A 27,521-nucleotide genomic window follows, 5' to 3' on the forward strand; every position below is an offset into this window, starting at 1 on the left:
ATCCTATCTTTGAGCTGCTTTGGCTGACTTGTGGTTGCACCCCATATTTTTCCTTCTTCATCCTTTGTGGTCTATCCTGGATAAGGATGTATCTGCTCCAAAGCCTGCAACATTGGTCTTTTATATCTACGATCAGCCTAGCTCTGGGAAGTCTACTTTGCCATATTGCTTTTTGAGGAAGAATACTACAGCCTCAAAGACACAGTGAAGAGTTAGGCTAAGATCCAATCTCCTTTCTTTATGGAGGATGTAACTGAGGAAGGAGCTTGCCCCAGATCTCAGAGTGAATTCGCCGAAGAGTCACAGTGAGCAGGGATAAGCCTCCTGTGTAAGTAGGGACACTTTCAGGGGAGGGTATGTAGCTTATTAACTAGTTCTGCACCACCTCCTATCTTCTATTATCTAGTTGAAAGTGAGTATTTGTCAATTACTGTCTGATGACTTAGACAAAGCTATGGCTTGACAAGAAGGTACATGGAAGGGAACGGAGCTCTGTGGACATGGAATTGGCAGACTGGCAGGGATATCTGTGGGTGCTCTTCAGAGTTTTATACCAAGTGACCACAGAAACACTACCAGAGGAAGATTTTTGATGATAACCAGAACTGACACTCTGAAATGTTAGGATGTTAATTCATGGTCCTGCAAGTGCAGCCTGCAAGGAGTACCCACCTCTGGTGCTCTTTCTCCGATAGCCTGAGAAACAAAAAGAAAGATGCGATTCAAAGCTTGTGGTACCTGACAAAAAACTGACTCAAAAGTAGAGCGTTTAAAGTCAATATGCAAATACTGACAATTTAATCTGTGAAAGGAACAGCAGGGTGGATAAAATGACAAAGTAGGACAGGGGTCCTGGCGTTTTGAAATGATTTCACTTAGTTTATTCTTACTAATGAAGAAACAGTGATTAGCTTGGAGATTATACAGAGCAAAACGAGGCAAGAAAGCATGAGAATAGAGGCCAGAGAGAAATAACCTTCCTCCCACCATGAAAATTTTGAATAGCCACACACCAAGGATCAGATACCCACCATTGTGCAATACTCTCAAAAAAAATCCCTCAATTATGAGTTAATTTTAATTAATCCTGTTGGGAAATGATGGAAGCCAATTTGAGACTGGAAGACACCAGTTAAGGAAACAGTTGAATTTGGAGGTTAAAAACAAAGTTGCAATTTTCTCCTGGCTGGTTGACAAAAAGTTTATGTAGACTCCACCCTTCAGATTTACCACAGTTGCTTCTATACCAGGGTCTCTAAATCTTTGTCTAATTTGAAGTGAGAATATGCATCCTGGTGGGGACTATCTGATGTACCATATGTGGCTTAGCAGCTCCCGTGATCTTTATCAACTAGGTGCTGGTGTCCTCTCTTTAACTGAGAAATCTGAAAATAGTTCCTAGTATCATTCTCTGGGTGGTTGGATTATCAATTGATCATTACTGAGCTATGCTTTAGCTTGCTGAATCTTGCTAGAACAGTAGAAAAGTAGGTGGAGATGCATCTGTTAACAGAGTTTCCAACATTGGCAAAGCAATTTATAAGGAATGTATTCATTCTTCATTCAGTATTTTAATACTTGGATATATATGATGTTTTGCTCTTGTATTAGATTGTACATTTCAAAATCCTCAGGTGTTACACTAAGAACAGAAATGGCCCTTCCCCAGTCTTAACTTGTCTAGCCTGTTGATGCTCTTTACCCGTAGACCTGTGGCTTTCTAAGCTTGCAGGATGGCTTCATTACCAGTCTGAATGTGTTCGTGGATCCAGGGAAGCACTCTGCTAAGATCTGTGAAGATCCCAGGAGATCCTTGCTCTTTTTTCCTCGAATTGTTTCTCCAGCCTCGACCACAGCCCAAACCCCAAGAAGTCACGCCAGCTAGAGTCCAGGCCCCTTTCCTGTTCTGGCACATGAGTGACCCTCCTGAGTCTCCCTGAGGAAGGAAGAAGGAAACCTCTGTTACCATGATTGTTGGTGGAGGTGCCTCAAAGTGCTCACGCTTCCCCCATGAGGGTGCCAATGCCAAGCATAACATGTCCCAACCTCTAGTAATTTAGACATGGGGCTCTGGAAGAACATCTGGGCATAGCTTCCATTTGATCCTTGAACAGCAAAGTCTGTCCATTGCTGTTCCTTCTCTCCACCCCTGGCTAGAGTATTTCTTCCCTTTCCTGTTCATACTGTGGACTCAGAGATGTTTTGCCTAGTGATACAACGGACTGCACTTTTCATAAATGCCAAGAATTGAAAAGTGGCATCCCCAACACCCCTAATCTAGAAACCTGAATATAAGAAGAGAAATCCTTAAGGTGTGGGAGAACCTGGCACACCTTATCCTTGGCACCACCTCTATTATTTTTGGTGAAAAGCAGATTCTAGGTTCAATTGGAATCAGCATTCTTAGGTTCCTCCCTGCTAATAAACTTTCCTGGGCCTGGAGCATAGCTGCTGCCACTTACCTGACAAGCATCTTTTCCTCCATCAGGGGATCCTGTGCAGAGAAATGTCTTCCCAGTAACAGGATTCCTTAAGGTCAACAGAGCTGCCTCACATTCCTCCTGAGTCAAAATTGGCAGGTTCACCTGCTGCAAGACTTGTGGGAGGCTGCCACCTGGAACACAGAGATTGGCCCATCAAGGTAAGCCATTTATTGTTCAGAGGTGAAGACGCCCAGTCCTTTCAACAACAGCAGCTGGATGTAGGTTTTTGTCTTTTTGGAAAGATGATAATTTCTTTTTTCTTTCTTTCTTTCTTTCTTTCTTTCTTTCTTTCTTTCTTTCTTTCTTTCTTTCTTTCTTTCTTTCTCTCTTTCTTTCTTTTTTTTTTTTGGTTTTTTTCAAGACAGAGTTCTCTGTGTAGTTTTGGTGCCTGTCCTGGATCTTATTCTGTAGACCAGGCTGGCCTCGAACTCACAGAGCTCTCCCTGGCTCTGCCTCCTGAGTGCTGGGATTAAAGGCGTGTGCCATTACTGCCTGGCAAGATTCTTAAATGCACTGAAATTCTCTGCCTTTTGGAATGCTTGCCTGGTTGTTTAAAAAAATAATTAAAATTCTGATTTCTGGTTACGCACCAGAAAGTTTGAATTTGGATTAAGAGGAGTCAGGCGGGGGCCCTTACCTTCAGCCAATCGACCCCAGCCCGCAGTTGTGCAAACAAATCCAGCCTTAAAGTGTTCTCCTGGCTCTGGAAGACACACAGGCCTCACAAATTGGCCTAAAGAAAAGATCAAGGCAGGGCTAGGCTCATTCATGCAGGAGAGGGTACCATAGTTGCCCACCTATGGGCATCTGGGTGGTCCCCCAAACCCCCTTAAGGTTTGTGGTATATCAGCCTGGTGTCTTCAGGTGTCACTTGTCAGCTTTCTTCTCCTGACACCATATAACCCTACCTCCAGAACCATAAGCAGGGGGCATTTTAGGTAGGGGACCCTCCAGAAAAATTTCTGCCTTCCAGTTTATGACCCAGAAGAACTGGTTTCAGGCTGTGTAACATGATCTGTAGGGGATATAGTATGGGTCAAAGGTTATGGGGGAAAAAGGGTGGACGATCAGGTGCACCACAAGTGTTTACCAAATTGGAAGGTTCCAACCATCTTCAGAAGAGCAATATCATAGTTCATAGGTTTTCTGGTGGAGAACTGCGGGTGTATGATGATGGTTTCAATGGCTAGTGTTTGCTCTCCTGGCTCTGCTTGGCTCAGGTCATGTTCTCCAGCAGTAACATTCAAAGTTAATGCAATGTTTCTATGAAAAGGGAGAAGGAAAGAGATGGGGTTTTAATGAGCCTCTGAGTGTGGTTGTAAATGCTGGCAAATTGGCTTCTTCAAATTGACATGGGTGGATAATGTGAGGCATGAGATTGCCGAGCAAAGCAACTGAGAATGAGCCCATTGCTATTAGAAAAACAAAACACAGAGACTCTGAGTTCCAGGGGAGGGCTTGTAAAGTGTAGAGATAGTGACATGATATCGTTAGTATTTGTCAATGTCATTTGTAATTAGCTAGAGAGATACACATGCATTGTAATTCAGGGAGCTAAAATATATATGAAATTTTATTCAACTATCTTATTAGGCCAGTGGTTCTCAATCTGTGGGTCATGACCACTTTGGAAGGTCAAATGAACCTTTCAAAGGTATCATCTAAGATCATCAGAAAGCACAGGTATTTACATCATAGCTCATAACAAAATTATAGTTAGGAAGCAGCAACAAAAATAATTTTATGGTTGGGGTCATGACAACATGAGAAACTGTATTAAAGGATCACAGCATTAGGAAGGTTGAGAACCACTGAATTAGACTGTCCCAGTCATAATACCAGTGAATTATTTTGTGAATTATTTGTGATTCCCAGTAAGGATGTGGCTTTAGTGTTAAATCTCATGTGGCGTTTGTATTATGAAGGACATCACCCTAACTCTGATGTTCTAGGGAGTATACATACTCAAGGATTTGGCACCAATTCCAACAATGGAAAGTGGGGATGTCTCTTTACATTCTTTATATTTGTAGTTTATAGTTCTCCCATGAAATGAGAAAGATGCTATTTTTTCAGGTCAGTGTTATCTAGAAGAAACTTGATAGGATGAGATAGGATGGAGTAAGCATTTTGAGCTTTCTATTCTTTGGGACCCTTCATTTCCAATGGTGATATTTTATATACTATTGGAAAGGGCATCATTTCTCTTGGAATGTTTTTCCAAATCTTGGGTATGTTAGCTACTTAATCTAGTACATAATATCTCTCTAGGTTACCACTACCTACCTATATTGTAGGGACACCGTCAGCTATTTACTCATTTGTTTGTTTGATTGTTTATTTTTATTTTTACTCAACATACAGGGTCTTTCTATGTTTCTCAGGCTGGTCCCAAATTCCTGGACTCAAGCATTCTTCCTGCTTCAGCTGTTCAAGTAGCTGTGTCTACAGATGTGCACCAAATTCCAGGCTAATTTCCTTTTAAACAATGGACCCTCTGGGAGGCATCATGCCTTAGTAATTTTTGTGTCTTTGGTACTCACTAGCAGCTGGCAGTAAGTGAGCATCCTAAGAATGTTTTCGGACTTAAATTGAAAAGACAACTATGGGAAAATTATCTTGATTACAGCCAGGTGTAACCACGATAATGTTCTGACACTGACAGCAGAGTATTTGGATCATACTAGAAAGCTGATAAAAAAAATGGAAGTTCTTAGGTTGAAGATCAGAGAAGCAAGACTGACAGGAAGAAAGACTTGAGAGTCTATATTTTACTGGTCTGTCTTTGTTTTCTTTTATCTACTTCTTAAGATGTATAATGAGCCAGGTAGTGCTTTTTCACTGAAATATTTCACCAAAACTAGTAGGAAACTTTCACTAGTCAGTCTTTTGACATTACTCTTTGTTGACTTCAGTGGATTTATGTAAATACAGCATTTTACTTCTGCAAAGAATCCTTTCCTAAGATGAGGACCAGCCTACAATGTCACAGAGCCTCATTTGTGACACCCAGTTAGGAAGATTCCTTGTGTTTTACAAGAGTAGTAATTGATTCTGATTCCAAGGGGACGGGGGTAACCTGGTCCTCCTCCATGAGCCAAACTTCCTCCTACCTTTTAGCCATGCAGTGAGCAGCTGTGATGACCCACTGTGAAGAGATGATAGTTCCTCCACAGATGTGTTTCTGCTTTTGTTTCAGAGACACCTAGATGACAGATTTAAGTTGGTGAAAGTTAATGCTGTGGGGTTCCCCACAAACCTACATCTGAACATATTATGAAAGACAGATACATATAGCTTAACCACAGTGATTATGAGTCAGGGACTATGACAATGTATACGACAGTAGTTTGGGTCTACTGTTTTCTCACATGCTTAATGAACTATTTGACCCCTAGAACTTCAAGTCTGTTCTTTAGTTTTCTGCTTCAACATACTTAGAGTGATTTTATTCATTTTATCCCTCCTTCCTCTTTGAGTATTCTCTCTCTCTCTCTCTCTCTCTCTCTCTCTCTCTCTCTCTCTCTCTCTCTGTATGTGTGTATGTGTGCATGCATGTGTGTGTGTATGCATGCATGATACACATGTGGAGATCAGAGGACAAATCTTGGACATCATTTCTCTCCTTCCACCATGTAGGTCCCTGGGATCAAATTCAGGTTGTCAGGCTTAGTAGAAAGCACATTTACTCATTGAAATGTCTCTCTGACCCTTATAAACATACTTTCTTTTTTCAACTCAATCTATTCATGATATTTGATTTGATTCTAAGGTGACTTATAATAGAAAAGTAAATATTTTCAATGAATAGCTTCACATTTTTGGATGAGAAAAAGGCAGTTGATTAGAATTTTTCACCTTTTAACCAAAAATTATTTATGAACAGTAGAAAAGAAAAAAAAATAAAAGAAACACAAAGTGACACTGCTAATGTTGTGTAGCTCAGTGGTACAGTGAATGCTTAGAGCTTTTTAGGCTCTAGCTTAGATTCTTTGAACCAAAACAAAGAAACAATGAGCAATGAAAAAGGAGGGACACTGAGAGGAGGCTAAGAATAGAAGACATAGAACAAAAAACCATGAAAGAAAAGCCATTGGATCACCATTATGATTTGAATATGAACTTCTGAATTGAGCAGATAACCAATTGATCAAGTGACCAATTATTTATTCAAACAAGTATTTGTAAAGTTTATCAATGACAGTCATTGTGGTCGTTTGAATGTAATTGGTCCTCATAAACTCATAGGGAGTGGCACTATTAGGAGGTGTGCCCTGTTGAGGCAGGTGTGGCCTTGTTGGAGAAAGTGTGTCACTATGGCAGTGAGCTTTGAGGTCTCCTATGCTCAAGCTATGCCTAGTTGAGTTCACTTCCTGTTGCCTTCAGATCAAGATGTAGCTCCTTCTCCACTCTCAGCTCCTTCTCCAGCACCATATCTGCCTGCATTCCACCATGTGCCACCATGATGATAATGAACTACCTCTGAAACTGTAAGCCATCCAATTAAATGTTTTCCTTTATAAGAGTTGCTGTGGTCATGGTCTCTCTTAATAGAAACCCTAACTAAGACAGTCAGGCAACCTGCTAAACAAAAATTCAACCACGAATATTAATCTTGATTAATTGGGTTGAGAAGTATCTTCTTTCAAGATTAGGAAAGCACAGCTTTGGAGTGTTGTTAGTTTATTTTTTCCTCCAGAGAGGGTGACCTAATAGAGGTAGCATATGATCTGGGGAGATACAAGCTTGGGACATCATAGTTCACCCACCAGAGAAGGGTTTGTGAGACTCACCTGCCAAGGATAGGAACCCCTTTCCACTTGGCTTCCCCCAACAATGCGACTGAAAAGGCTAAAGTAATTCTGAGACTGCGGTTTAACCAGACTCTGCCCACAGTTAGGAGCTGGGAAAAGACAAGACAGACACTGAGTGTTCAGTTTCTAGGACTAAGATATATGGAAAAATCTTCTGAACAAGAACAAAATGCAGTATATGGAATATATAGAAAAATTATAACATGGCTTTAAGTTAATGGTTGGGATTAGCTGTGTTTTGAAAAACAAGAGATTACTCAGGTTTTGTCACATATAAGATGCACACTATCGGGACAATTTCTATTTTATGTGTGTGTGTGTGGGGGGGTACACAAGCACATGTGTACATATGAAGGCCAGAGGTCAACTTGGACAGTCTTCCTCAGCTGCTTTCTGCTTGTTTTTAGAGACAAGGCCTCTCACTAGCCTGGAACTCTCCAAATGGCCTAGGCTGGCTAGCCAGCTAGTCCCAGGGATCTGTCTGTCATTGCCTCCCCAGAAGTATGTACATCATCATATCAGCTTTAAAAAAATGGTTTCTGGGGACTGAGCCCAGTCGTTTGTACTTTACTGACTGAACCATCTCCCCAGAACAAGGAATGACTTCGAATGTGAAGGTTAAGGGCTCTAGGGATAGGTTGCTACTGGGTTGTCAGGAACGCAGCCTATTTTCTTTCTGAGCTCTCTGATCTCTGAAAAAAAAAAAAGATTCTTCATAGTGCTCTCTGCCCTCTGACACTCAGTGTACCAAGGCAGTTGTTTCTGGCTTTCAACCCAGCTAGACTATGGACTCCACAAACATGGGGATTTAATATTCTCCTCTTCCCTCCCTCCCTCCCTCCCTCCCTCCCTCCCTCCCTCCCTCCCTCCCTCCCTTCCTCCCTCCCTTCCTCCCTCCCTCCCTTCTTCTCCTTCCTTCTCTCCATCCCTCAGTTCCTCCCTCCACTTCCTCCTTTCTTCCTTTTTCTCATTTTTGAGACAAGTTCATTTCACTATGGTGCTCAGGATAACTTTAAGTTCATGATCCTCCTGCCTCTGCCTTTGGGATGCTGAGATTACAGGTACGAAACACCACATCTAGCAAATGCACAATGGGTGTTGCAAGTCCTGATGTACAGAGTTGCTTGGTTAACTTGATGATACTGTAGTTTGCCTCAGTTTGTAATTGTTTCCACATATCTCCCTCTGCTTTGCCCATGAGACTGAGTCTGAGACCATGGTCTGTGGTGCCTGTCACGCAGTCAGATACGAATAAATCTAATTAGATTTAATGTAGGCCAGAAAACAGATTGTTCTGGGATAGTGGCATAAAGACAGCTTCAACTCACATACCAGTGTTAAGACAGATACCTGTCAGGTAAAGGGAAGAAATAACTTTACAAGAAGACTTTGCCCCTGAAAACATTTCAATATGTGTGTATTTATGTGGGCTTTTGACTTTTTGTATAAGGGGCTAGATTAAGTTTGTTTTCTTGCACTAGGCAATTTCAGTGATTTTTTTTTTTTTCCGTGAGGTTTTCAGGAGGGCGTATACGACTCTGCCTCATCATCCTTCAGCTTCTTTACTCGTTACCTACCACTTTAACTGAGACATCCTCCTCGATTTCCTCAAACTGCATTCTGGATCTCTCCCATGGCATAGCACTCTCTCTCCTGACTCTCCATCATCCTTTAAAAGTTCTTTCTAAGCTACATTGTGAGAGTTAATTGTTAGCTTCAGTCACTGGAGGACCACTTCTTGAGTGAGAAACTTAGGAATGTGGTTCCTATGTATTTGCACTTCTAAGGTCTAGCACAACTCCTTGCATTTGAAAAGCATGAATGAATGCACAAGTGACTTTCCCTTGGAATATATCCCCATGAGGACAGCTAATTAGATCAATGTTAAAGTACACAAGCTCACCCATAAAACTTATTGCTTAATCCCCACATCTTGTCTGCAAAAAAAGCACTTTCACCTTCATGTGGCTGATGTGAAAACTAAAAATCAAAGAGACACGTAGCTAACGAAAACAGAGCATGAAATAACCAATTGTCTTTTCATTCTGAACCCAGTGCAGGTATGATCAAAAGCTTTTCCAACTGCTTTAGCTGAGTCATAAATCTGCTAGACGTAAAATTCAGTATTCCTTGAAGTCACTGAGGCAGAGACAGAAAAGACGTTGATTCTCCAGGCTGGCAAAGTCTGACTACAGAGAAGTTTGCCAACAACTGTTTTCAGCTTGTTATAATCAAGGCCAAAAAATGATTTACACTATATGTCACTGAGAAGGATAATTTCCCTGAGGATTTGAAATGTTTCCAAACCTGTGATGATCCCCAGAATTTCTCCATAAAAGGATACAGGATTGTGTAATGCGTTCAAATAAGTAGATATTCCAGATCAGTTGGTAAAACTAAGAGAAAATACTTACTACCCACCCACTCATAAATGTTTCACTTCAATTTTATATGCTTAGCACAGGAGCAAAATCCAAAGAAATATTTTTGAAAACCAATTACATTTCTGAAAAAATTTGCTTCTCTTATATTCCCATGAACAAGAAGTGGAATCAGCAAGAGTGAATCCATCAGACAAAGAAAGAAAGCAGTTATGGAGTTAATTTGAAACTTACCTCTGATGGAAGAAAGGGTTGCAGAGTTACCTTGTTCCAAACAGACCATTCCTAGTATTAAAATCAGCTTATCTTTGCTTATAGGCATGTTGAGATTCACAGCTTCTCCCAGAAACGAAGAGAGGCTAAAGGAAACAAGGGTGGCAAGCTTTGGAAGAATAGCAATAAAAAACAAGCTTACTTATTAACTGAGATTTGAGGCATTCAACCTTGTCCATAAGATGTTTTTGAATGTGGTTTCTTGGAAATGTCTTTTGTAAGATGTGGGGAATCAACTACAAAAGCAAAGTCTTGGTTGAACAGCATAACATATTCTATTCCACCTACAGCAATAAATTGCTTCCTCTAGTGTTTCTGGTTTAGCAAAGTGGTTTGTGTCTGAGGTTTTCATTTGCAATTGTTACTTGCTCCTTTTTCTATAAGAGGATTGAATATTGGTGTGTGACACTATTCCCGGGGAGATGCAAACAACTGTTTACTTACTCTTGATAGGGAACTGATGACAGACTAAAGTAAGAATACCACCAATGCCCAACTTGGTTGACCAATGAGTTTTATTGGAGTTACTTACGGGAATATGGGTGAGGGGTTACTCACAAGAGCAGAAATGACTCAAAGACAGCTGCACCACCAAAATCCCACCCCAGCATGGCTGACAACTCACAAAAGATGAAAACCTAGAGCACAGTGCACAGCTTATAGACAGTTGGACAAGTTAGAGAGAGTCTTTTGTAGGTGGCCTATTGGTTTGAGCCTTTTCTAGACAGCTCAGCTGCTCTGAGAGTGTCTTTCAGCATTCTTTACTGCTTACATACACTTGGATGGGAGGGGCCTAGTGAATCTGGTCAGTTTCAGGGACTTCCTAAAGCCTTTGTGTTGTTACTTCTTGAGCCTTAACCATCCTCTCTTTAGAGATTCCTATGTCTTAAGGAATTTCCCTCCATGATAGAATGTTTTATCTCAGAAGAATTTGCTAACAACAAATATCAACATTGTCCCTTTGCAAGTGTAGACATTCTTAGCTGTTTACAAATAGTCCACCATAATATACTAAAATACTTTACTCTTCTTCTTTTCCAAGTGTAACTGCACAGTTATTATTACCATGTGTTAGTGAGGAAAAGGAGAAAAAAAACTAACTGGATAGTACATTCCATAAAGCATACTGCTAGACACTCCTTTAGGATTTTAGGATGTTGTCTGCTGGGGTTTTGTGAATCTTCACTTTCCACCATTTAAAAATATATTCTAGAAGGCAAACAGTCTTCACTTCTACACCTGGTAGATGTCTAGACACAGAAAAGTGGCTATAATTACTTCCATATTTTCCTCTCTCCTGGATAAATTTTTGGCATGTTGTATTGGCCAGTTTTATATCAACTTGACACAAGCTATAGCCATTTAAAAAGATGAAAAAAAGTGCCTCATAAGCTTTGCATAGAGCCAAGTCTGTAGTCCATTTTCTTGATTGACAAATGATGTGGGGGAGCAAAGCTCACTGAGGATAGTGCCATACCTGTGTAGGTGGTCCATGATGGTGTAAGAAAGGCTGAACAAGCCATGAAGAGCAAGGCAGTAGGCAGCACTTCTCCATGGCTTCTGCAAGAGTTCCTGCCTCTAGGTTTCTGCTTGAGTTCCTGATTTCCATGGATGATGGACTGTTTATGAGCTGTAAGATAAAATAAACCTTTTCCTTCCCAAGTTGCTTTTAGTTATGGTATTTTATCACAGCAATAGAAATCTCAACTAAGACATACATAGAGTGCAATAAATGGATATTGATTGATAGTGTCATAACCATGTAGAGATATGAAATGCTTCTGTGAGCTTCCTAGAAATTATGTATTCAAAAATAGAAAACGACAAATTAAAAGTCTCCTAACCCCTTTATGACAAAACTTACAGTTGTACAAAATAAATCTATGCACCAATGTGCACACATACACAAATATGAATGCAAAATGACAATTTCTTTCTTCAAAAAATTTAATTTTATTAATTTGATTTTTTTCTCTATAAAGCAATGCAATCATATTTTTAAAAATTTTTAACATTTTATTAGTTATTTAAGAACTTGATCATCTTCATCACCCCTCCCCTCAAATTCTTCCCAGCTCTACCCCCACTTCCCTTTCCACCCAACTTGTGTCCTTTTTTCCTTCTAGAATCAAGACCAATTTGTGTTGCACAAATGTTCTTGGGCATATGGCTTTCTTCTGGAGCATGGTCAACTTACTAGGGGCTATGTTCTCAGAGAAAGTTGACTTTCCCTCTTCTAACATCTATCGGTTGCCAATGACTCCTCTGCTAGAGGTGGGACTTCGTGCCCAGCTTCCCTTTGCATATGAGGCGTGGTCTGGCTTGAGCCTGCACAGGTCTGGTGCATGCTGTCATGGCTGCTATGAGTTCATCTGTGCAGCTCTTCTGCTGTGGCCAGAAGACACTTTCCTTTTTGTCACTCACCACCTCTGGATACTGTATTCTTTCCATCTTCTCTTCCACAATGAGCCCCAAGCCTTTGGAGGAGGGGTGAAGCATATATTTTCCATTTAGGGCTGAGCAAAAAGAATATTTAACCCCTCAAATTTACAATTGTTATATACTTAGGAAATATTTATGTAAAGATGGAAAATGAAATTCCTGATTGAAGCTTTGTCCACAAAATACCTTAATCCTGAAGCTGAATTTGAGGCTGTTAATTTGGTTGTGATATTCACCCCAAGAAAAAGGCAATCAATTAGTGCTTAAACCATAATTCAAACTTCAATCTTTCTTTTCCAACAAGAGTTATTGAAGGTTGCTTTTCCAACTCCTTTCCAGAGTAAGTTGGCTCATAGCTCTCCTGACTCCAAAGGCTATTACATTCTGCCTAAATTTTTTGTGCTGCTGATGGCCAAAAGTTCAGAAAAATGTGACTTGGGCCTGGAATGCTTAGAGTTGAGGAACCTAAAGTAGATCTATAAGCTGTGACCTACTGTTCATTATAGGATCATAGGATAATGAACTGAACTATAGGCTAAAAATTAAACATTTCATCTCTTAATGTAAGAATACACACACACACACACACACACACACACATACACACACACTGTAATGAGCTTCTATGTATTCCTTCATTTGTCAACACATTGAATATATATCTACACTCTGCTATGAGTATGTATCAACACTCGTGTACAACATGAAGCTGAGAATTGAGAATTTGGTGCTCTTATTTTTGGGGATACATTTTTGTTTTAGTGTTCTACTTCTGTGAAGAGATAGCATAACTAAGGCAGCTAGTTATAAAAGAAAGCATTTAAAGCATTTAACTGGAGCTTGCTTACAGTTTCAGAGGCTTAGTCCATTATGATCATGACAGGAGGCAGGGCAGCAGGCAGGAGTTGTGCTGGCAAAAAGCTATATCCTGATCCACAGACACATACACACAGAGAGGGTGGGCCTGGCATATGCTTTTGAAACCTCAAACTCCACTCTCAGTGACATACTTCCTCTGAGAAAGCCACATCTCTTAACCCTTCTAATTCTTTCAAAGAGTTTTAATCCCTGGTGACTAAACATTCAAACATATGAGCCTCTGGGGGCCATTCTTATTCAGACTATCACATTCTACTCCCTGTTCCCCATAGGCTAGTAGCTATATCATAATGCATAAATGCATTCAGTTCAACTTCAAAAGTCCCTAGAGTTGATCACAATCTCAACACTGTTTAAAAGTCCAAAGTTCAAAGTTTCTGAGACTTAGGGCAATCTTTAACTGTAACCCTCTGTAAAATCAAAATAAGAAAGCAGATCACACGTTTCCAATATACAATGGCACAGCATATACATTACCATTCCAAAAGGGAGGATGGCTGTGAGGAAATGCTGGACAAAAGCAAGACTGAAAACCACCTGGGCAAACTCCAAATTCTGCATCTCCATGTCTGATGTCCATGGATTCTTCAGATTTCCAACTCCTTTCAGCTTTGTTGACTGAAACACACTTCTCTCTCTTTGGCTGGTTCTACACGCAGCTCTCCTTGGTAGGTATCTCACTACTCTGGCATCTCCAACATCTTGGGTTCTCCCATGAGATCCAGGCTTCACCTTCATAGTTTTCACACAGTGGCCTTTCTGGGCCTCTATGCAGGGATACCCTTGCCACACCCCTTGTCTCAGAGCTCTCCTTAGCTATGAGTAAGATTCCATAACCCCCTTTCTATATCCTTGACTCTAAAGCCAGAATCACATCTGTAAATCTCCTAGAGGAATTGACATCAACATTTATTCTGAGCAAATGATAGAAAGCAGTTGTCAGAAAAACTAAACCAAGAAAATATTTGCCAGTGTGCCAGAGAGAAGACTTAGATCATTATGGAGGCTAACTAACGGAAAATCTAATAGTCATGATGCAATATTTTGTTAATACTTTTGAGGAAATGAAAGGACAAACACTCCAATAAAGAAACAGAAACACGGCTGTAGAGATGGCTCAGAGGTTAAGAGTACCGACTGCTCTTCCAGAGGTCCTGAGTTCGATTTCCAGCAACCACATGGTGGCTCACAACCATCTGTAATGAGATCTGGCACCCTCTTCTGTATACATAATAAATAAAGAAATCTTAAAAAAAAGAAAGAAATCCTCATTTCCCTAAGAAATTTCTGTGGAAGGATCTCACCGTGGAGGGCTGTCGGTCCTGGATAGTACAGGGCTTTCACAGAGGTAACATTTACTCCCTCAGGTCATGTTTCTTCCACAGAAGTAGTAGTCATTTATTTTTAAAAAAGAAAAGAAACAGAAACAAAACAAACCAACACATTCACACCTACAACAAAATACTCCATATATAAAACAAAACCCAAATCAAAACAAACAGAGACAGTTTAATCACAAAATACATACTCTGGAAAGATAGTATAAATAGTAGATTAGACATTAATTAAGAGGGAACAAATGAGCTGGAAGATAGATCGTAGGAATTAGCCTGGTGAAGGTTGGGGTGGAGATAGCCCAAAAATGAAAAAGAAATTTTAAATGCTCAGAAAAGAATGAGGAAGTCCAACAAATGCCTGAGGAATGACAACAACAATCAATTATGCACAGACTAGAGGACATAACAATATTATGAACCATGATGACCAAGTTAAATCCCATACAAAATACAAAGGTAGAGAGTAGAATATAGGACCTCTATGGACCCATCATCTGACCTCAACAGTTACATTCAGCCCATCTCATTTCTTTTATGATATTCTCAACACTTCATTTCATAAATTTGTTATTTAGAAACAAATCATAGATATTAAATTACTTCATCTATAATTCAGAATGAGTCTTTTCAAGATGAGGTGCTGTGGGATAGTCTGTATGACAAATGTGTTGCTCTGATTGGTTAATAAATAAAACACTGATTGGCCAGTAGCCAGGCAGGAAGTATAGGCGGGACAAGCAGAGAAGAGAATTCTGGGAAGTGGAAGGCAGAGGCAGAGAGACTGCCAGCCACTGCCATGACAAGCGAGATGTAAGGTACCAGTAAGCCACGAGCCATGTGGCAAACTATAGACTAATAGAAATGGGTTAATTTAAGATATAGAACAGCTAGCAAGAAGCCTGAGCCATTAGGCCAAACAGTTTAAATAATGTAACAGTGGGTGTGTTTATTTTATAAGTGGGCTCCAAGACTGGAGGGGCTTGACAGGAGCTGAAAAGAAATTCTCCAGTTACAATGAGGGGCCAATAAAAACACAAAAACAGGAGACAGCATTGTTAAACTAAAATTTCCTTTCACCGATTCATGAAATACCACATAATATTTTATTTATGACATTTTTTTTTGTTTGTTTGTTTTTGGAGACAGGGTTTCTCTGTGTAGCTTTGCGCCTTTCCTGGAACTCACTTGGTAGCCCAGGCTGGCCTCGAACTCACAGAGATCCTCCTGACTCTGCCTCCCAAGTGCTGGGATTAAAGGCATGCGCCACCACCGCCCGGCTTATTTATGACATTTTAAACTTACTAAGCATTCTGAAACGCATTGAACTAGTTTCCCAAGATCTGCTGAACTTGCTGAGGTGGTACATAGAGGACCCCTTCTCTCTGAAGGCCCCTTCCCCCTACAAGTATCTTACTTAGTGTGAGTTCACCATTCCTACTCTCAAGAGACTATTTTATGCTGAACTTCTTGATCTATATTTCTGATCTATTCCTTTTTTTTTTTTTAAAATAAATCTACTTATTTTTAAATGTTATTCCTTCTCTTTGTCCTCTTGTTCTCTAGGCACCTGGTGATGGCTATTTCTCACAGACGACACAAATGATCACAGCTTAGCCCATGCTAATTGTGTTTATACAAATCAAATCTCAAAATTAATTAGGTCATTGAAGTTGTAGTACTGAAGATAATAAATAAAGCCCTTGGGATTTGGTCAGCACAATAATAAATGAAAAGGAAAACACACTCAATTTTCAGTCTCATTAAACTTTCTCCCATTGGACTTTCAGTAAGATGCTAGCAGACAGAGACTGTCTAGTGGTGAGGTACTTATGGTCTTACATTGCAAATGAGCCTGAGTCCTGCATAAGAAAGCCCAGCAGTACGAGGATAATTCCTGAAGCTTTTTCTTATAATGTGTAGCTACAGGTAATATTCAGTCTTTGTTATTGATGAATACATGTCCCAGGAACAAAATTTGCAGTCACTTTTCATCTATCACAGATAAATCTATAATCTATAATATCTATAGTGCAACACCACAGTAATCAATTATTACCAAGGTATTATTACTTCAGATACTTCAAAGCTTGGGGACTTAGACTAAACAAGAAATGTAAATTCAAATTCAAATTCAAAACCTATATTAGGATAAATCAGTATAAAAATTTTCAGGAGAGGGGACTACACATAGGGATTTGTTATTTTCTATTTGGGTTTGTTTTTGACCAAGGGATGAGGTAGAAAACTTTCCTTTTCCTCCTTGGCTAGTGTAAGGGGATGTTTGCACTGAGGTTGAATGGGGGTATTCTTGCATTTTCAGTAGATATGGAGTGGAGGCAGGCATGGGAGCCTCTACTCTCCATGCCCCACTGTCTCACATTCTTGCCTTCAGTGCCTGCACAGCTATCAAAGCACAGATCCTCAGCTGTGGAGTGGGGCTCACATCTCTAGATAGCGTGTTTCTGTTGTAGCCAGTTTAATGCTGGTGATCAACTCCCAGTGAGAATGTCTTTTTTTTTTTTCACTGAATCCAATTTCTGAATTCTAAATAAAAAAATCAAATCATTAAGTGATTAGATAGTAGTCGTGTATATTTATGGTGTACAACATGGCATGATGTTTTGATGTATATCTTCATTGTAGAAAGGTTAAATCAAGTTGCTCACCACACCCCCCACTTCACTGCTCTGTCATTTTTATATTGCTTTATTCTATGAAATGGACTCTTTAGTTTCAGAATATGGATGGGATTGTCCATTATTTGTTTTTCTCTCCTTAATTTTTCTAACATAGTGTCTTCCAGGACTTTCTATATTACTACAATGATGAGATTTCCTTCCTTTTAAGACAGCACAATATTTTCTGTGCAGGTATCATTTTAGAATAACATTCTAAGATAGGTGAGGTACTATTTCACTGTTAACTTAATTTGCATCTCTATAATGATTATAGATGTTGAACATTTTTCATACTTTTAGTACATAAATTAATAGTATAAGTATTAAAATATTTTAGAATATTTTTTCTTGACAGTATTGTTTAAATGGACTATTGCCTTCATTTTGTTTACCTGTTCATTCTTCTAATTAATTTTTTCTCAGTGACTTCTTGGTATTCCTACTACTTGTTTACTCCTACTCTTGGTCTGACATGACTGGCATATTATAAACATTTAGCATTTTCTTAACATAAGGTATTACCTTACCGAAATAAGATTAAGATAAAGAAGATTATAACATTACTATATAGTTCTTAAGATACAAATAATGACCCCCAAATAGATTTTGTCATGCTTTTCTCAGGATTAATCTCTATGTGAAACTTCCATTTTAATGATCTGTAATTATATTAACCAGGTGGTGTTAAGCTGCCCCAATAAATTAACCCTGGGAACATAGTGTGAGCTAATACAGAATAGCTTTGTCTCACTTTCCACTGTATGTACCGTATATTCCCTGTTCTGACACTTGAAGTGCAGACTGGTAAAAGATGCCAGTATATTGTAGATGTAGCATGTGAAATATGCTACCACGGAAAGGAAGAGGGAGTTGTCTGAGTACTCTAATTTAATTTTGAAAACGCACACACATTCATTTTCACAACAGATTGGCATGCCCACATTGGCACATATCTACAAAAAGACTGGGAAGGGTGGCCTCCGAGGGACTGAAAAATGGAATTGAATTAGATACTGTAAATGCTAGCATATAAGAACATCATTTCAACCAACTGAGGGTCTCAGAACATCAGAGTTCTATGCATTCATTTAACTATTTGGGATCTCAGAACATCAGTGTTCTATGCATTCATTCAGACTCCTGACTTGGTCAAATGTCATATCTGTGAGTGAGTGAGTCCTGTGTTCTGATCTGAGTCACTGTCCAGTTTGTATCTGTGGCCTTAAGATAAAGGGTGATTAGTATTCTGAAATCAGGCAACACTTGGGGAAGAATAAGCATGAAACCAAACTGAGATCCATATTTATTTTTAATGGGCTAAATGTAGAGTGGAGTATATCAATCATGAGGTCATTTAATGTATTCTGATAGCCACTGGTTTTTATTTCAATAGGAATCATCTCAGAAAAGATGGAAACTGGAAACCACACAATGGTAACAGAGTTCATTATTTTGGGGCTAACTGAGAACCCCACCCTTTGTTCAATCTTCTTTGTATTGTTCCTTGGGGTCTACCTCACCACTGTACTGGGCAATGCCAGCATAATCATGTTGATCAGAAGAAGCCCTCAGCTTCACACCCCCATGTACCTCTTCCTCAGCCACTTGGCCTTTGTGGACATTGGGTACTCCAGCTCAGTCACACCTGTCATGATTGTGAGTTTCCTGACAGGGAGAACCACCATCCCTGTGGCTGGCTGCATAGTCCAGCTTGGCTCTGATGTGGTCTTTGGAACTGCTGAGTGCTTCCTGCTGGCTGTCATGGCCTATGATCGCTATGTGGCCATCTGCTCACCCCTGCTCTACTCCACTCTCATGTCTCCCAGGGTCTGCTTCATCTTATTGGTTATTTCCTATGTGGGTGGATGTGTGAATTCTTCATCATTTACTAGCTGTTTGTTGAGCCTGACTTTCTGTGGACCAAATAAAGTCAACCATTTCTTCTGTGACCTCCCACCACTGGTGGAGCTTTCTTGTACTCATGTTTACATTGCTGAAATGTCTCCTGCCATCTCAGCAGGTTCCATCATAGTCATCACCCTATTCATCATCATTGTTTCGTACCTCTACATCCTTCACTCCATCCTCAGAATGCGCTCTACTGAGGGCAGGCGCAAGGCCTTCTCCACCTGCACCTCCCACCTCACTGCAGTCACTCTGTTCTATGGGACAGTTACATTTGTTTATGTCATACCAGAGTCAAGCCATTCACCCAACCAAATTAAAGTGGTGTCTGTGTTCTACACAGTGGTGATCCCCATGTTGAATCCCTTGATCTACAGTCTGAGGAACAAGGAGGTAAAAGAGGCCATGAGGAAATTGATGGCAAGAACACATTCCTCATTTTGAACAATATTCAATGTGCATATATAAATACTTAAATGAACTTTTTAAGGAAACATATGCAATATTTACAAGTTGTTTGCCATGTTTTACATGAAAAAAGACTCTCAAATGTACAGTGGCATTATGCTGATTAATGAAAACTTACTTAGTACTTTTTAAGATTTTAATAAAATTGATTATTTGCACTAAAATCTGGACTCAAATTAAATGTATCTATTTCATGGTTTTGATACCTGGATGATGTAGACTTATTCTTTCTTTCATTCTGTTATTTAGGTAGTCCATGATTACAGATTACTTTCTATTTAGTATTTTATTTTTAAAAATGTTAATTATCATCTTGGCAAGTGCCATTTATTCTTTTTCAATTCTATTGATGACACTGTTGATGGAACTTGTCTCAGAAACTCTTGGCAACTCCTTCACAGGATCATCATGCATCTGGATATTGTGAAGTTCTACACTACACATATTTCAGTGGGATTAATTAAAATAATGTTTGAAACTTCTACATCTTTACCATTTTTTTCTTTATTTTTAAAATGTTATCATGGTTTCTGAAAGGCATCACAGCATTACTTTTAATAAAAATACTTTAATTCTATCAGTTTTAGCATCTTCTGCATTTTGAAGCCCAACTCTGTTTCTTGTGATGTTTGAGTTATTACCTAAGTGCTTCCTTCTCCTTGCCATGGCCTTGATCAAGCAGCTGTCTATTCACCTGTACTCTACAAGAATATCCTATAGGGTCTGTATCCCAAGGTGGTTTCCTCTGTGGGTGGTTTATGAATGCTTAGAAAGTTGCTAGTGAAAAAAAAAATTTAGCCGGGCAGTGGTGGCGCACGCCTTTAATCCCAGCACTCGGGAGGCAGAGCCAGGCAGATCTCTGTGAGTTTGAGGCCAGCCTGGGCTACCAAGTGAGTTCCAGGAAAGGCACAAAGCTACACAGAGAAACCCTGTCTCGAAAAACCAAAAAAAAAAAAAAAAAAAAGTTGCTAGTGTCGTTATCGAGTCTGTTCTGTGGTCTCAATCAGATAGTTCATTTATTCTGTGGCTCCTTTCCTTCATTAAAACCTTTCTGTTCCAGTGTATCCATTACTGAAATTATCATCTCTATCTCTTCTGGCTCCAACATTGTGGGCAGCATTCCATTTCTCCCTCTTCAGTCTCTATCCTTCATCACAACCTTGAAGACACGATCCACAGGAAAGCCACACAAGGCTTTCTCCAGATGGCCCTCTCTCCCCACTGCTGTCATTTTCTACTATGAATTGATTGCTTTCATTTCTGTGGATCAGGACAAGGTGGTTGAGTTCTACATAGTGATGATCCCCATGTTGAATCACCCCATCTACAGCCCAAAGAACAAAGAGGTAAAGGAGGTTTTAAGAGAGGCAACTGTTATAATACATTCATAGGCTATGTTCTTTGAATTGAAGATAACCTTTAAAGTTTTCATATACTAGTATCATCCTTTTGACCTGCCGATTGATATGTATGTGGTTCTTTAAATTAAGAACATTCTTTGTTGTAATTCTCACTTTTTTTTTGAGATGAGATTTCTCTGCTTAACCCCAGCTGTCCTTGAACTTGCTCTGTAGACCAGGCTGGCCTAGAACTCACTGAGATCCACCTGCCTCTGCCTCCTGAGTGCTGAGATTGAAGGTGTATGTCACCCCCACAAAGTAATTTTCAGTTTCAAATGTATGTAATCTATCTATTTGGGAGGCAATGAGATCTATCCATTCATCAATCTCTTCTCTCTCTCTCTCTCTCTCTCTCTCTCTCTCTCTCTCTCTCTCTCTCTCTCTCTCTCTTTCTCCACCATCTATGTATATATGTATGCATGTATCTATCATCTAACTAAAATTTATACATCTATGTATCTTTGTACCTATCATCTATCATCTATGTACCTATGTATTTTTGTATCTATCATCTATTTATCTATTTATTTTCTACCTATAATCTATGTGTCTATCTATGCATCTTTGTCTGTCTGTCCTTCTGTATGTATGTACGTACGTACCTATCTATCGATCTGAACTAGTTGTAATTACTGTTATTGACCTTCTTCAGATGCCATCCACTCTGTATTTATTTAGTTTACTTAGCAACAATAATCTGTACTTAACAATGTATCAGAAATCATTCTCAGCATGTTACTTTCATTAGTTCATCCATTCTTTAAAACAACCCAATGAGTAGGTCCTATTAGTTTTAATTTAAAAATAAATAACCTGAGGCCCCACATAAGTAAGTAGCTAACCCACAAAGATTCTGTTTAGAAGATAAGGGACCGTTATTTGAATCCAGAGAATTTAGTTTCCCCAAATACCTTGTTTTAACACTTAAATTTTCACAGCAGTTGTATGATGTCGAAAATTATGAATTCCCTTAATATTAGGAAGTTCCAATGGATTGTTTGACATAGATATGATCTCAACTCTGTTTTAGGCTCCTTGCACATAGTCTATACCATAGAATACATTGACATGGAGAACTCTTATGCTTACTTAGAAATAAAAAGGATTGCTAGAAAGAACTTTGTAACAGAGCCCCCTAGTGGTGAGATGTTCTTAAGGCGCTCAGCTCAGGAGATGAGGAAGGAGTTTGGAAAAAAGACAGATGGGGCACAAAAGAGGAAAAGAATCAGTAGCTGGGGCTATAAGGGGCAACAGAAGTAACAAGGAATGGAAGATACAGGACAAAAAGAATCTCAAAACAACGTTTTGTTAGAAAATATCACAATGGTATCTAGTAATTCTATTCTGATGTTAAAAATTTAAAACTTGACTATCTTAACATGATATATTAAACATTTTGTCTAATTTCAAAAGAAGGATTCACAGTTTCAAAGTTGTGTTTGTAATCCTGATATTTGCTGTGTGTGCCTCAGTTACAGCCACTGTCAAATGTGGCTTAGAACCCAGTGGCACCAACAGTTCAAATAAGACGAAGCTTTCATTCATCTACCCATTAATTTATTAGGTATTTTATTTCACTCGTATCAAACTTGCATTTAAGTTTACCATGTTCTATGATCCAAGTAACAATTAGACATTGGGGCACCACTTTAGCTCTCTATAAGAAGCTTCCAATATCCACAGGTGAAAATCAAACCCTAACTTTATAATTACCAGTGGAGTAGAAAACAAATACACAGTGTCCTGTGGGGTATAGTGGTGATCTTAGGTTTTGAGATCCAGTAAGGCTCTTTAGAAGTGGCTTAACAAAGCGTGTATTGGTGTCTGCAACATTAAATAGGTGCTGCACCAGTGAAGGGAAGAGGCCATTGCAAGCAGGGCTGTGTGAGAGTCTTGAGGAAGAAGACTGTGGGCATGCTCAAAATTTTGAAAGAAAAGGAAATAGCACAAGAGAGAGAAGGGGGAAAGGCCATGTCTAAGGTCTTTAAAATATTTTATTTATATTTTGAAAATAATATTAACAAGGTAACAGGTTTTCATACATATTTCATGTTGGTTATTTCTCTGTCCTCCTGTATCTCCTTGGCTCCTCCTACCCCACTGTATCCTTTGGGCCACAATTTCTTCTTTCCAGTTTGTTCTTCACCATCCCATTCTCTTAAAACCTCATTTACCCCAAGTCTCATGGGCCCTTTCCAAGTTAGAGGCTAGAATCTTTTGGAGTTTTGGTGAAGAAAATAATTTATTTGGATATATGACTGTGGCAGTTATATGCAGCATGATTTGGAAGATGGAAAGATAGGAAAATTCATTAAAAATTGTATTCATTAAGCTTCCCCCAGGACAACTGTTTATGTATATATGCACAAAAATACATTGACATTAACATTTACATACTTATATACATATTTACTAAATGTTCATATATTTATTCCAATATATATTACATATTTTATATGCATGATTTCATTTTAATTATACATGTAAAGGTGCTATATATATAATTTTTTTCTCAAATTATATATGCATGTACAAAGTCTGTTAAGTAGGCAAACAGCTTGAAAATACTGGCAAGAATTGAAACAGCAGCCTAGAGGTCTAGAGCTTCAAGGGTTTTCCTCTTTGGAGGACCTCAGGCTTTCTCTCAAGGCCTTTAACTGATTAGACAAGAACCATCTATATTAGGAATTTTCTTTTGGCAACTGTTAGTCGAAATGTCCAGCATGTCTTTAAAAAATAGCATCAAAGGTGCATTTGGACTAGTGTCTGACCAAGCACCTGGGCACCACACCCTTATCAAGTTGACAGCTAAAGTTAACCATTTCACTGGAACTATTTGTGATAAACTGCCTCAACCTGTGCAGCTGGAGCACCAAACCTGGCGAGGGCCGCCGAGGTTAAACAGCACTCTAGACACCCAGTTTCAGTTCGTCAGGGAAGCAGCTCTCTTTATTCATACCAACATGGGCTTATATACTCCTCTAACAGCAGGAGTCAAGGAATGGTTACTCTGTATCCAGAGGCAAGCCGGACACTGTTTTCCAAACAGGAAAAACCACAGGGGAACTGATCCCCAGCACCCTCTGGAACCCAACTGCACATTTTTCACACAAACAACTTAACTGGGACAGGACAAAAAAGGGCATTTAAGATTAAGGCAGCAAACTTACTGCTGCCGACAATAAACTAACTGTGAAAGAGGTCAGCCTGAAGCAGAGGCATTGACAATGAAGACAGAGAGAAGTAAATAAATCTTGGCCTGCAAACATGCAAAATTTTATAACCAAATGTAGGAGTGCAGAGAAGGAAGATAAATAAATTATTCTCATGCTTCTAATCCATAAAAGGATTGAATCACAGAGTCCCTTACTGGAAGTGAAAGGGAGGATGGAGAATGATAAATAAAGTGGTGATCATCGATGAACCCAGATAAGACTCTCAGGAGGAGTTGGGGATATGGCTGAGTGATATAGACCTTGGTAACCAAGTACCAGGCACTGGGCTTCATTCCCAGCACTACAAAGGAAAATGAAAGATTTTTCAGGAGAGTGGGTTAATCAGGGATCTTTCATCCTTTTCTTCCGTGAGAAGCCTGCTTCTTATCCCAGTCCAGAGAGCAGGGATCAAGACCAGAATGTTATGAGTCCACAAACCCATTCCCAGCAGTCACTTGTATTCCAGGAAGAACAACTCCAAGGATGCAGGAAAAACACTTATAAAATAAATCTAAAAACAACTCCAGGAATTTTGTCATTTTCTCTCAAAATGTATACCCAGAAATTACTATTCTTACCATGCACATTGCAGAATGAGCTACTGTTGAAATGCAGTCACCCTTAATCATTTGAATCATTTGCATGTTCCATGATTGTAATTTATAGCAGATAACTATTTTTATAAACAAATGACTGAAAGTGAAAAATATTTTCACGAAGTTACTTTTTATAAAAATAATTACTTTGTTAATTATGAGTGTATTTAAATTTATTGAGTGTAACACTATAAAATATGGTTTATTACTTAATATCTGAACATCTACACTCTTCAGTTACTAAAAAGCTTCCAAGTGGCTAATTATATGTATCAGAACATATATTTCAGCCACAGGCATTTAGTTTTTTTCATTATTTTTATCTGTAGGATGTTGTTACTATATTAAATTGTACAATATAACAGACATCACTTAAGAGAATATTTTCCTGTTAATTTCTTTCTTCAGAGCACCCTTAATCTCATTATTCCTGAGGCTGTAGATGAGGGGATTCAACATGGGGATCACCACCATGTAGAACACAGACACCACCTTGTTCTGGTCTGTGGAGTAGCTGGACTTGGGCATCGCATAGATGAATGTGATGGTGCCATAGAAGAGAGTGACTGCAGTGAGGTGGGAGGTGCAGGTGGAGAAGGCCTTGTGGCGGCCCTCAGTGGAGCGCATCTTCAGGATGGTGATGAGGATGTAAGTGTAGGAGACAGCTATGACAAGCACTGTGACGATAATGACAAAGGCAGAACAGAATGAGGCAGGAACTATGGGGACACTGCCACTAGAACAGGAGAGCTCTACCAAAGGAGCCAAATCACAGAAAAAGTGATTGACTCTATTTGGTCCACAGAAGAGAAGAGAAAAGAAGGAAATAATAAAGGAGGAAGCATTAAGTAAACTACCTATATAAGATCCTACAAGCAACTGGACATAGACTCGTGTGGACATTTTGGTTGAATAAAGCAGTGGGTTACAGATTGCTACAAAGCGATCATACGCCATGGTGGCCAGAAGGAAGCATTCAAGTGTCCCAAAGAAAGCACCTGAGCCAAGCTGAATGGTACACCCAAGGAAGGAGATGGTATTTCTCTTTACCAGGAAGTTGACCAGCATATTGGGGGTGACAGAAGATGAGTACCCTATGTCAGTAGAAGCCAAGTGACTGAGAAAAAAGTACATGGGGTGATGGAGCTGGGAAGAGACTCTGATGAGGAGGATGGTGCTGAGGTTCCCACACACAGTCACCAGGTAGATGCACAGGATGATGATGAAGAGGACGACTCTGAGGACTGGGTCATCTGTTAAGCCCAATAAAATGAACTCTGTCACTTCAGTGTGGTTCCCATCCTCCAGGAAAGCCATGGGTCAATGTAGCTGCTGCCAGAACCAGGCTGTGATGGAGACATTACAGGAAAGGATTTATAAATATGTAGCATCATTTTCATTAACTCATATATGGATGCTAGTATAAACAAATATGTCATTTAAGAAAACATTTCAAGAAAACTCATTGAAGAAAAACTTAAACTAATTTTTATTTAACTGTTATTTTACTCCACACTTTTAGAATTTATATATTCATTTGCAATGAATCTTCCTATATTTCAAAAATTGTTTTTAACAGCAACATCAGATAATTTGTTTCAAGTGGGCTCTGTAGATACAGCTTTGTAGGAAAATATTCCCTTAAGTGGTATTTATATGAAATATATAATATTGTATATAATTAAATGTTATTAAATGTGCTCAAAGAGCTTTAAAGACAAGGTTTTAAAAAGGAATCATAAGTATAACAAAAATAATTACAGTATCTAAATCTAGGTGATAAAGATTAGAGGAAGCAGTCATGCTTCCTGAAGGCTTACTAAATTACCAGCCTAGAAGTTAAAATTCATATGTAGATATATTTTAATTTTCAGGGGGTAATATTAAGTACTTTTGTTGTTTCTATCCTACAGACAAGAAAACTGAGGTTGAAAATATTAAGCTACTTACATCAATTTATACAGGAAGCAGATTGCGATCGGGAATCAGACGCAGGCAAGCTGAACTCATTTCATTCACTCTGTAATTGTATTGTAAATGAAATCAAGTAAATACCAGTCAAGTAAATACCAGTCACAATATTGCTGAGAAAAATGGGAGTACCTGGTTGACTCCCCAGCTTTCTGATGCAACAGCACAGGGGGCCTCCTTTGCTGCCTAGTTCACAATGCTTATTGGTTAAGCAAGACTATGTCCTAGGACAAATATTAAACTGAGAAGTCAGATATCTTTCATAGAACAAGGAAGATATAGAGAGGATTTCAAAGTTACAAATGAAGTCACTATTTAAAATTTAAAAAATACTTCAATATTTCCAATTCAGCCATAGCTTTCTGAAATCATCTTAAATATCACATGACTAATAATCAAATACAACTATTAAGCTTTATTCAAGCATGCCAAACTATTTCCTACTGTAACAATGTTTTAATTGAAGTATGATGGAATTAAATATGATTTTTAACATAGTATGCAGATGATAAAACTTCCAGCCTGTAAAGTTAAGACGTGGCTCTGGAGAGAGGGCTCAGTGGTTCAGAGCACTGTTGTTTTTGCAGAGGACTTAGGGTTAGTTCCTACACCCAGATTGGATATCTCACTGCCTGTAACTCTAGTTCTAGAAGTTCCAGGTCCCTCCTTTGACCACCTT

General features: G+C 39.1%; 3 protein-coding genes across 4 annotated transcripts; 1 reads left to right on the forward strand and 2 right to left on the reverse strand.

The window, feature by feature from the left end:
- Positions 1-1,652: 1,652 nt before the first annotated feature.
- Ovch2 (ovochymase 2) lies at positions 1,653-10,000 on the reverse strand. The gene is made up of 7 exons (XM_042279155.2): positions 9,913-10,000; positions 7,277-7,386; positions 5,597-5,688; positions 3,574-3,746; positions 3,121-3,216; positions 2,463-2,614; positions 1,653-1,936 (listed from the first exon to the last, which is right to left on the reverse strand). Exons 1-7 carry the CDS (start codon positions 9,998-10,000, stop codon positions 1,721-1,723), a joined length of 927 nt encoding a protein of 308 aa, XP_042135089.2. The 3' UTR covers positions 1,653-1,720.
- Positions 10,001-18,682: 8,682 nt separating this feature from the next.
- LOC102923760 (olfactory receptor 5P4-like) lies at positions 18,683-19,636 on the forward strand. The gene has a single exon (XM_006991776.2). It carries the CDS (start codon positions 18,698-18,700, stop codon positions 19,634-19,636), a length of 939 nt encoding a protein of 312 aa, XP_006991838.1. The 5' UTR covers positions 18,683-18,697.
- A 5,504-nt stretch (positions 19,637-25,140) lies between these two features.
- LOC102906250 (olfactory receptor 5P50) lies at positions 25,141-27,316 on the reverse strand. 2 transcript variants are annotated; one of them, XM_076566631.1, is made up of 2 exons: positions 27,300-27,316; positions 25,141-26,189 (listed from the first exon to the last, which is right to left on the reverse strand). In XM_076566631.1, the coding sequence occupies exon 2, from the start codon at positions 26,186-26,188 to the stop codon at positions 25,244-25,246; it is 945 nt and encodes a 314-aa protein (XP_076422746.1). In that variant the 5' UTR covers position 26,189; positions 27,300-27,316; the 3' UTR covers positions 25,141-25,243. The 2 variants fall into 2 exon arrangements, with proteins under 2 accessions (XP_076422746.1, XP_015865448.1); XM_016009962.2 differs by lacking the exon at positions 27,300-27,316 and having other exon boundaries at positions 25,141-26,188.
- Positions 27,317-27,521: the final 205 nt, after the last annotated feature.

The sequence above is a fragment of the Peromyscus maniculatus genome, chromosome 1 (genome assembly GCF_049852395.1).
Source record: "Peromyscus maniculatus bairdii isolate BWxNUB_F1_BW_parent chromosome 1, HU_Pman_BW_mat_3.1, whole genome shotgun sequence".
Lineage (NCBI taxonomy): Eukaryota > Metazoa > Chordata > Mammalia > Rodentia > Cricetidae > Peromyscus > Peromyscus maniculatus.

Coding starts and splice junctions, on each gene's coding strand:
- Ovch2 (XM_042279155.2), bottom strand. CDS start 10,000: ATGCCTATAAGCAAAGATAAGCTGATTTTAATACTAGGAATGGTCTGT. Junction 3,747..5,596: donor GCTCACTGCATGGCTAAAAG/GTAGGAGGAAGT, acceptor CCCTTTTCATAG/AAACATTGCATTAACTTTGA. Junction 1,937..2,462: donor GAGGAAAAGATGCTTGTCAG/GTAAGTGGCAGC, acceptor TTCCTTCCTCAG/GGAGACTCAGGAGGGTCACT.
- LOC102923760 (XM_006991776.2), top strand. CDS start 18,698: ATGGAAACTGGAAACCACACAATGGTAACAGAGTTCATTATTTTGGGG.
- LOC102906250 (XM_076566631.1), bottom strand. CDS start 26,188: ATGGCTTTCCTGGAGGATGGGAACCACACTGAAGTGACAGAGTTCATT.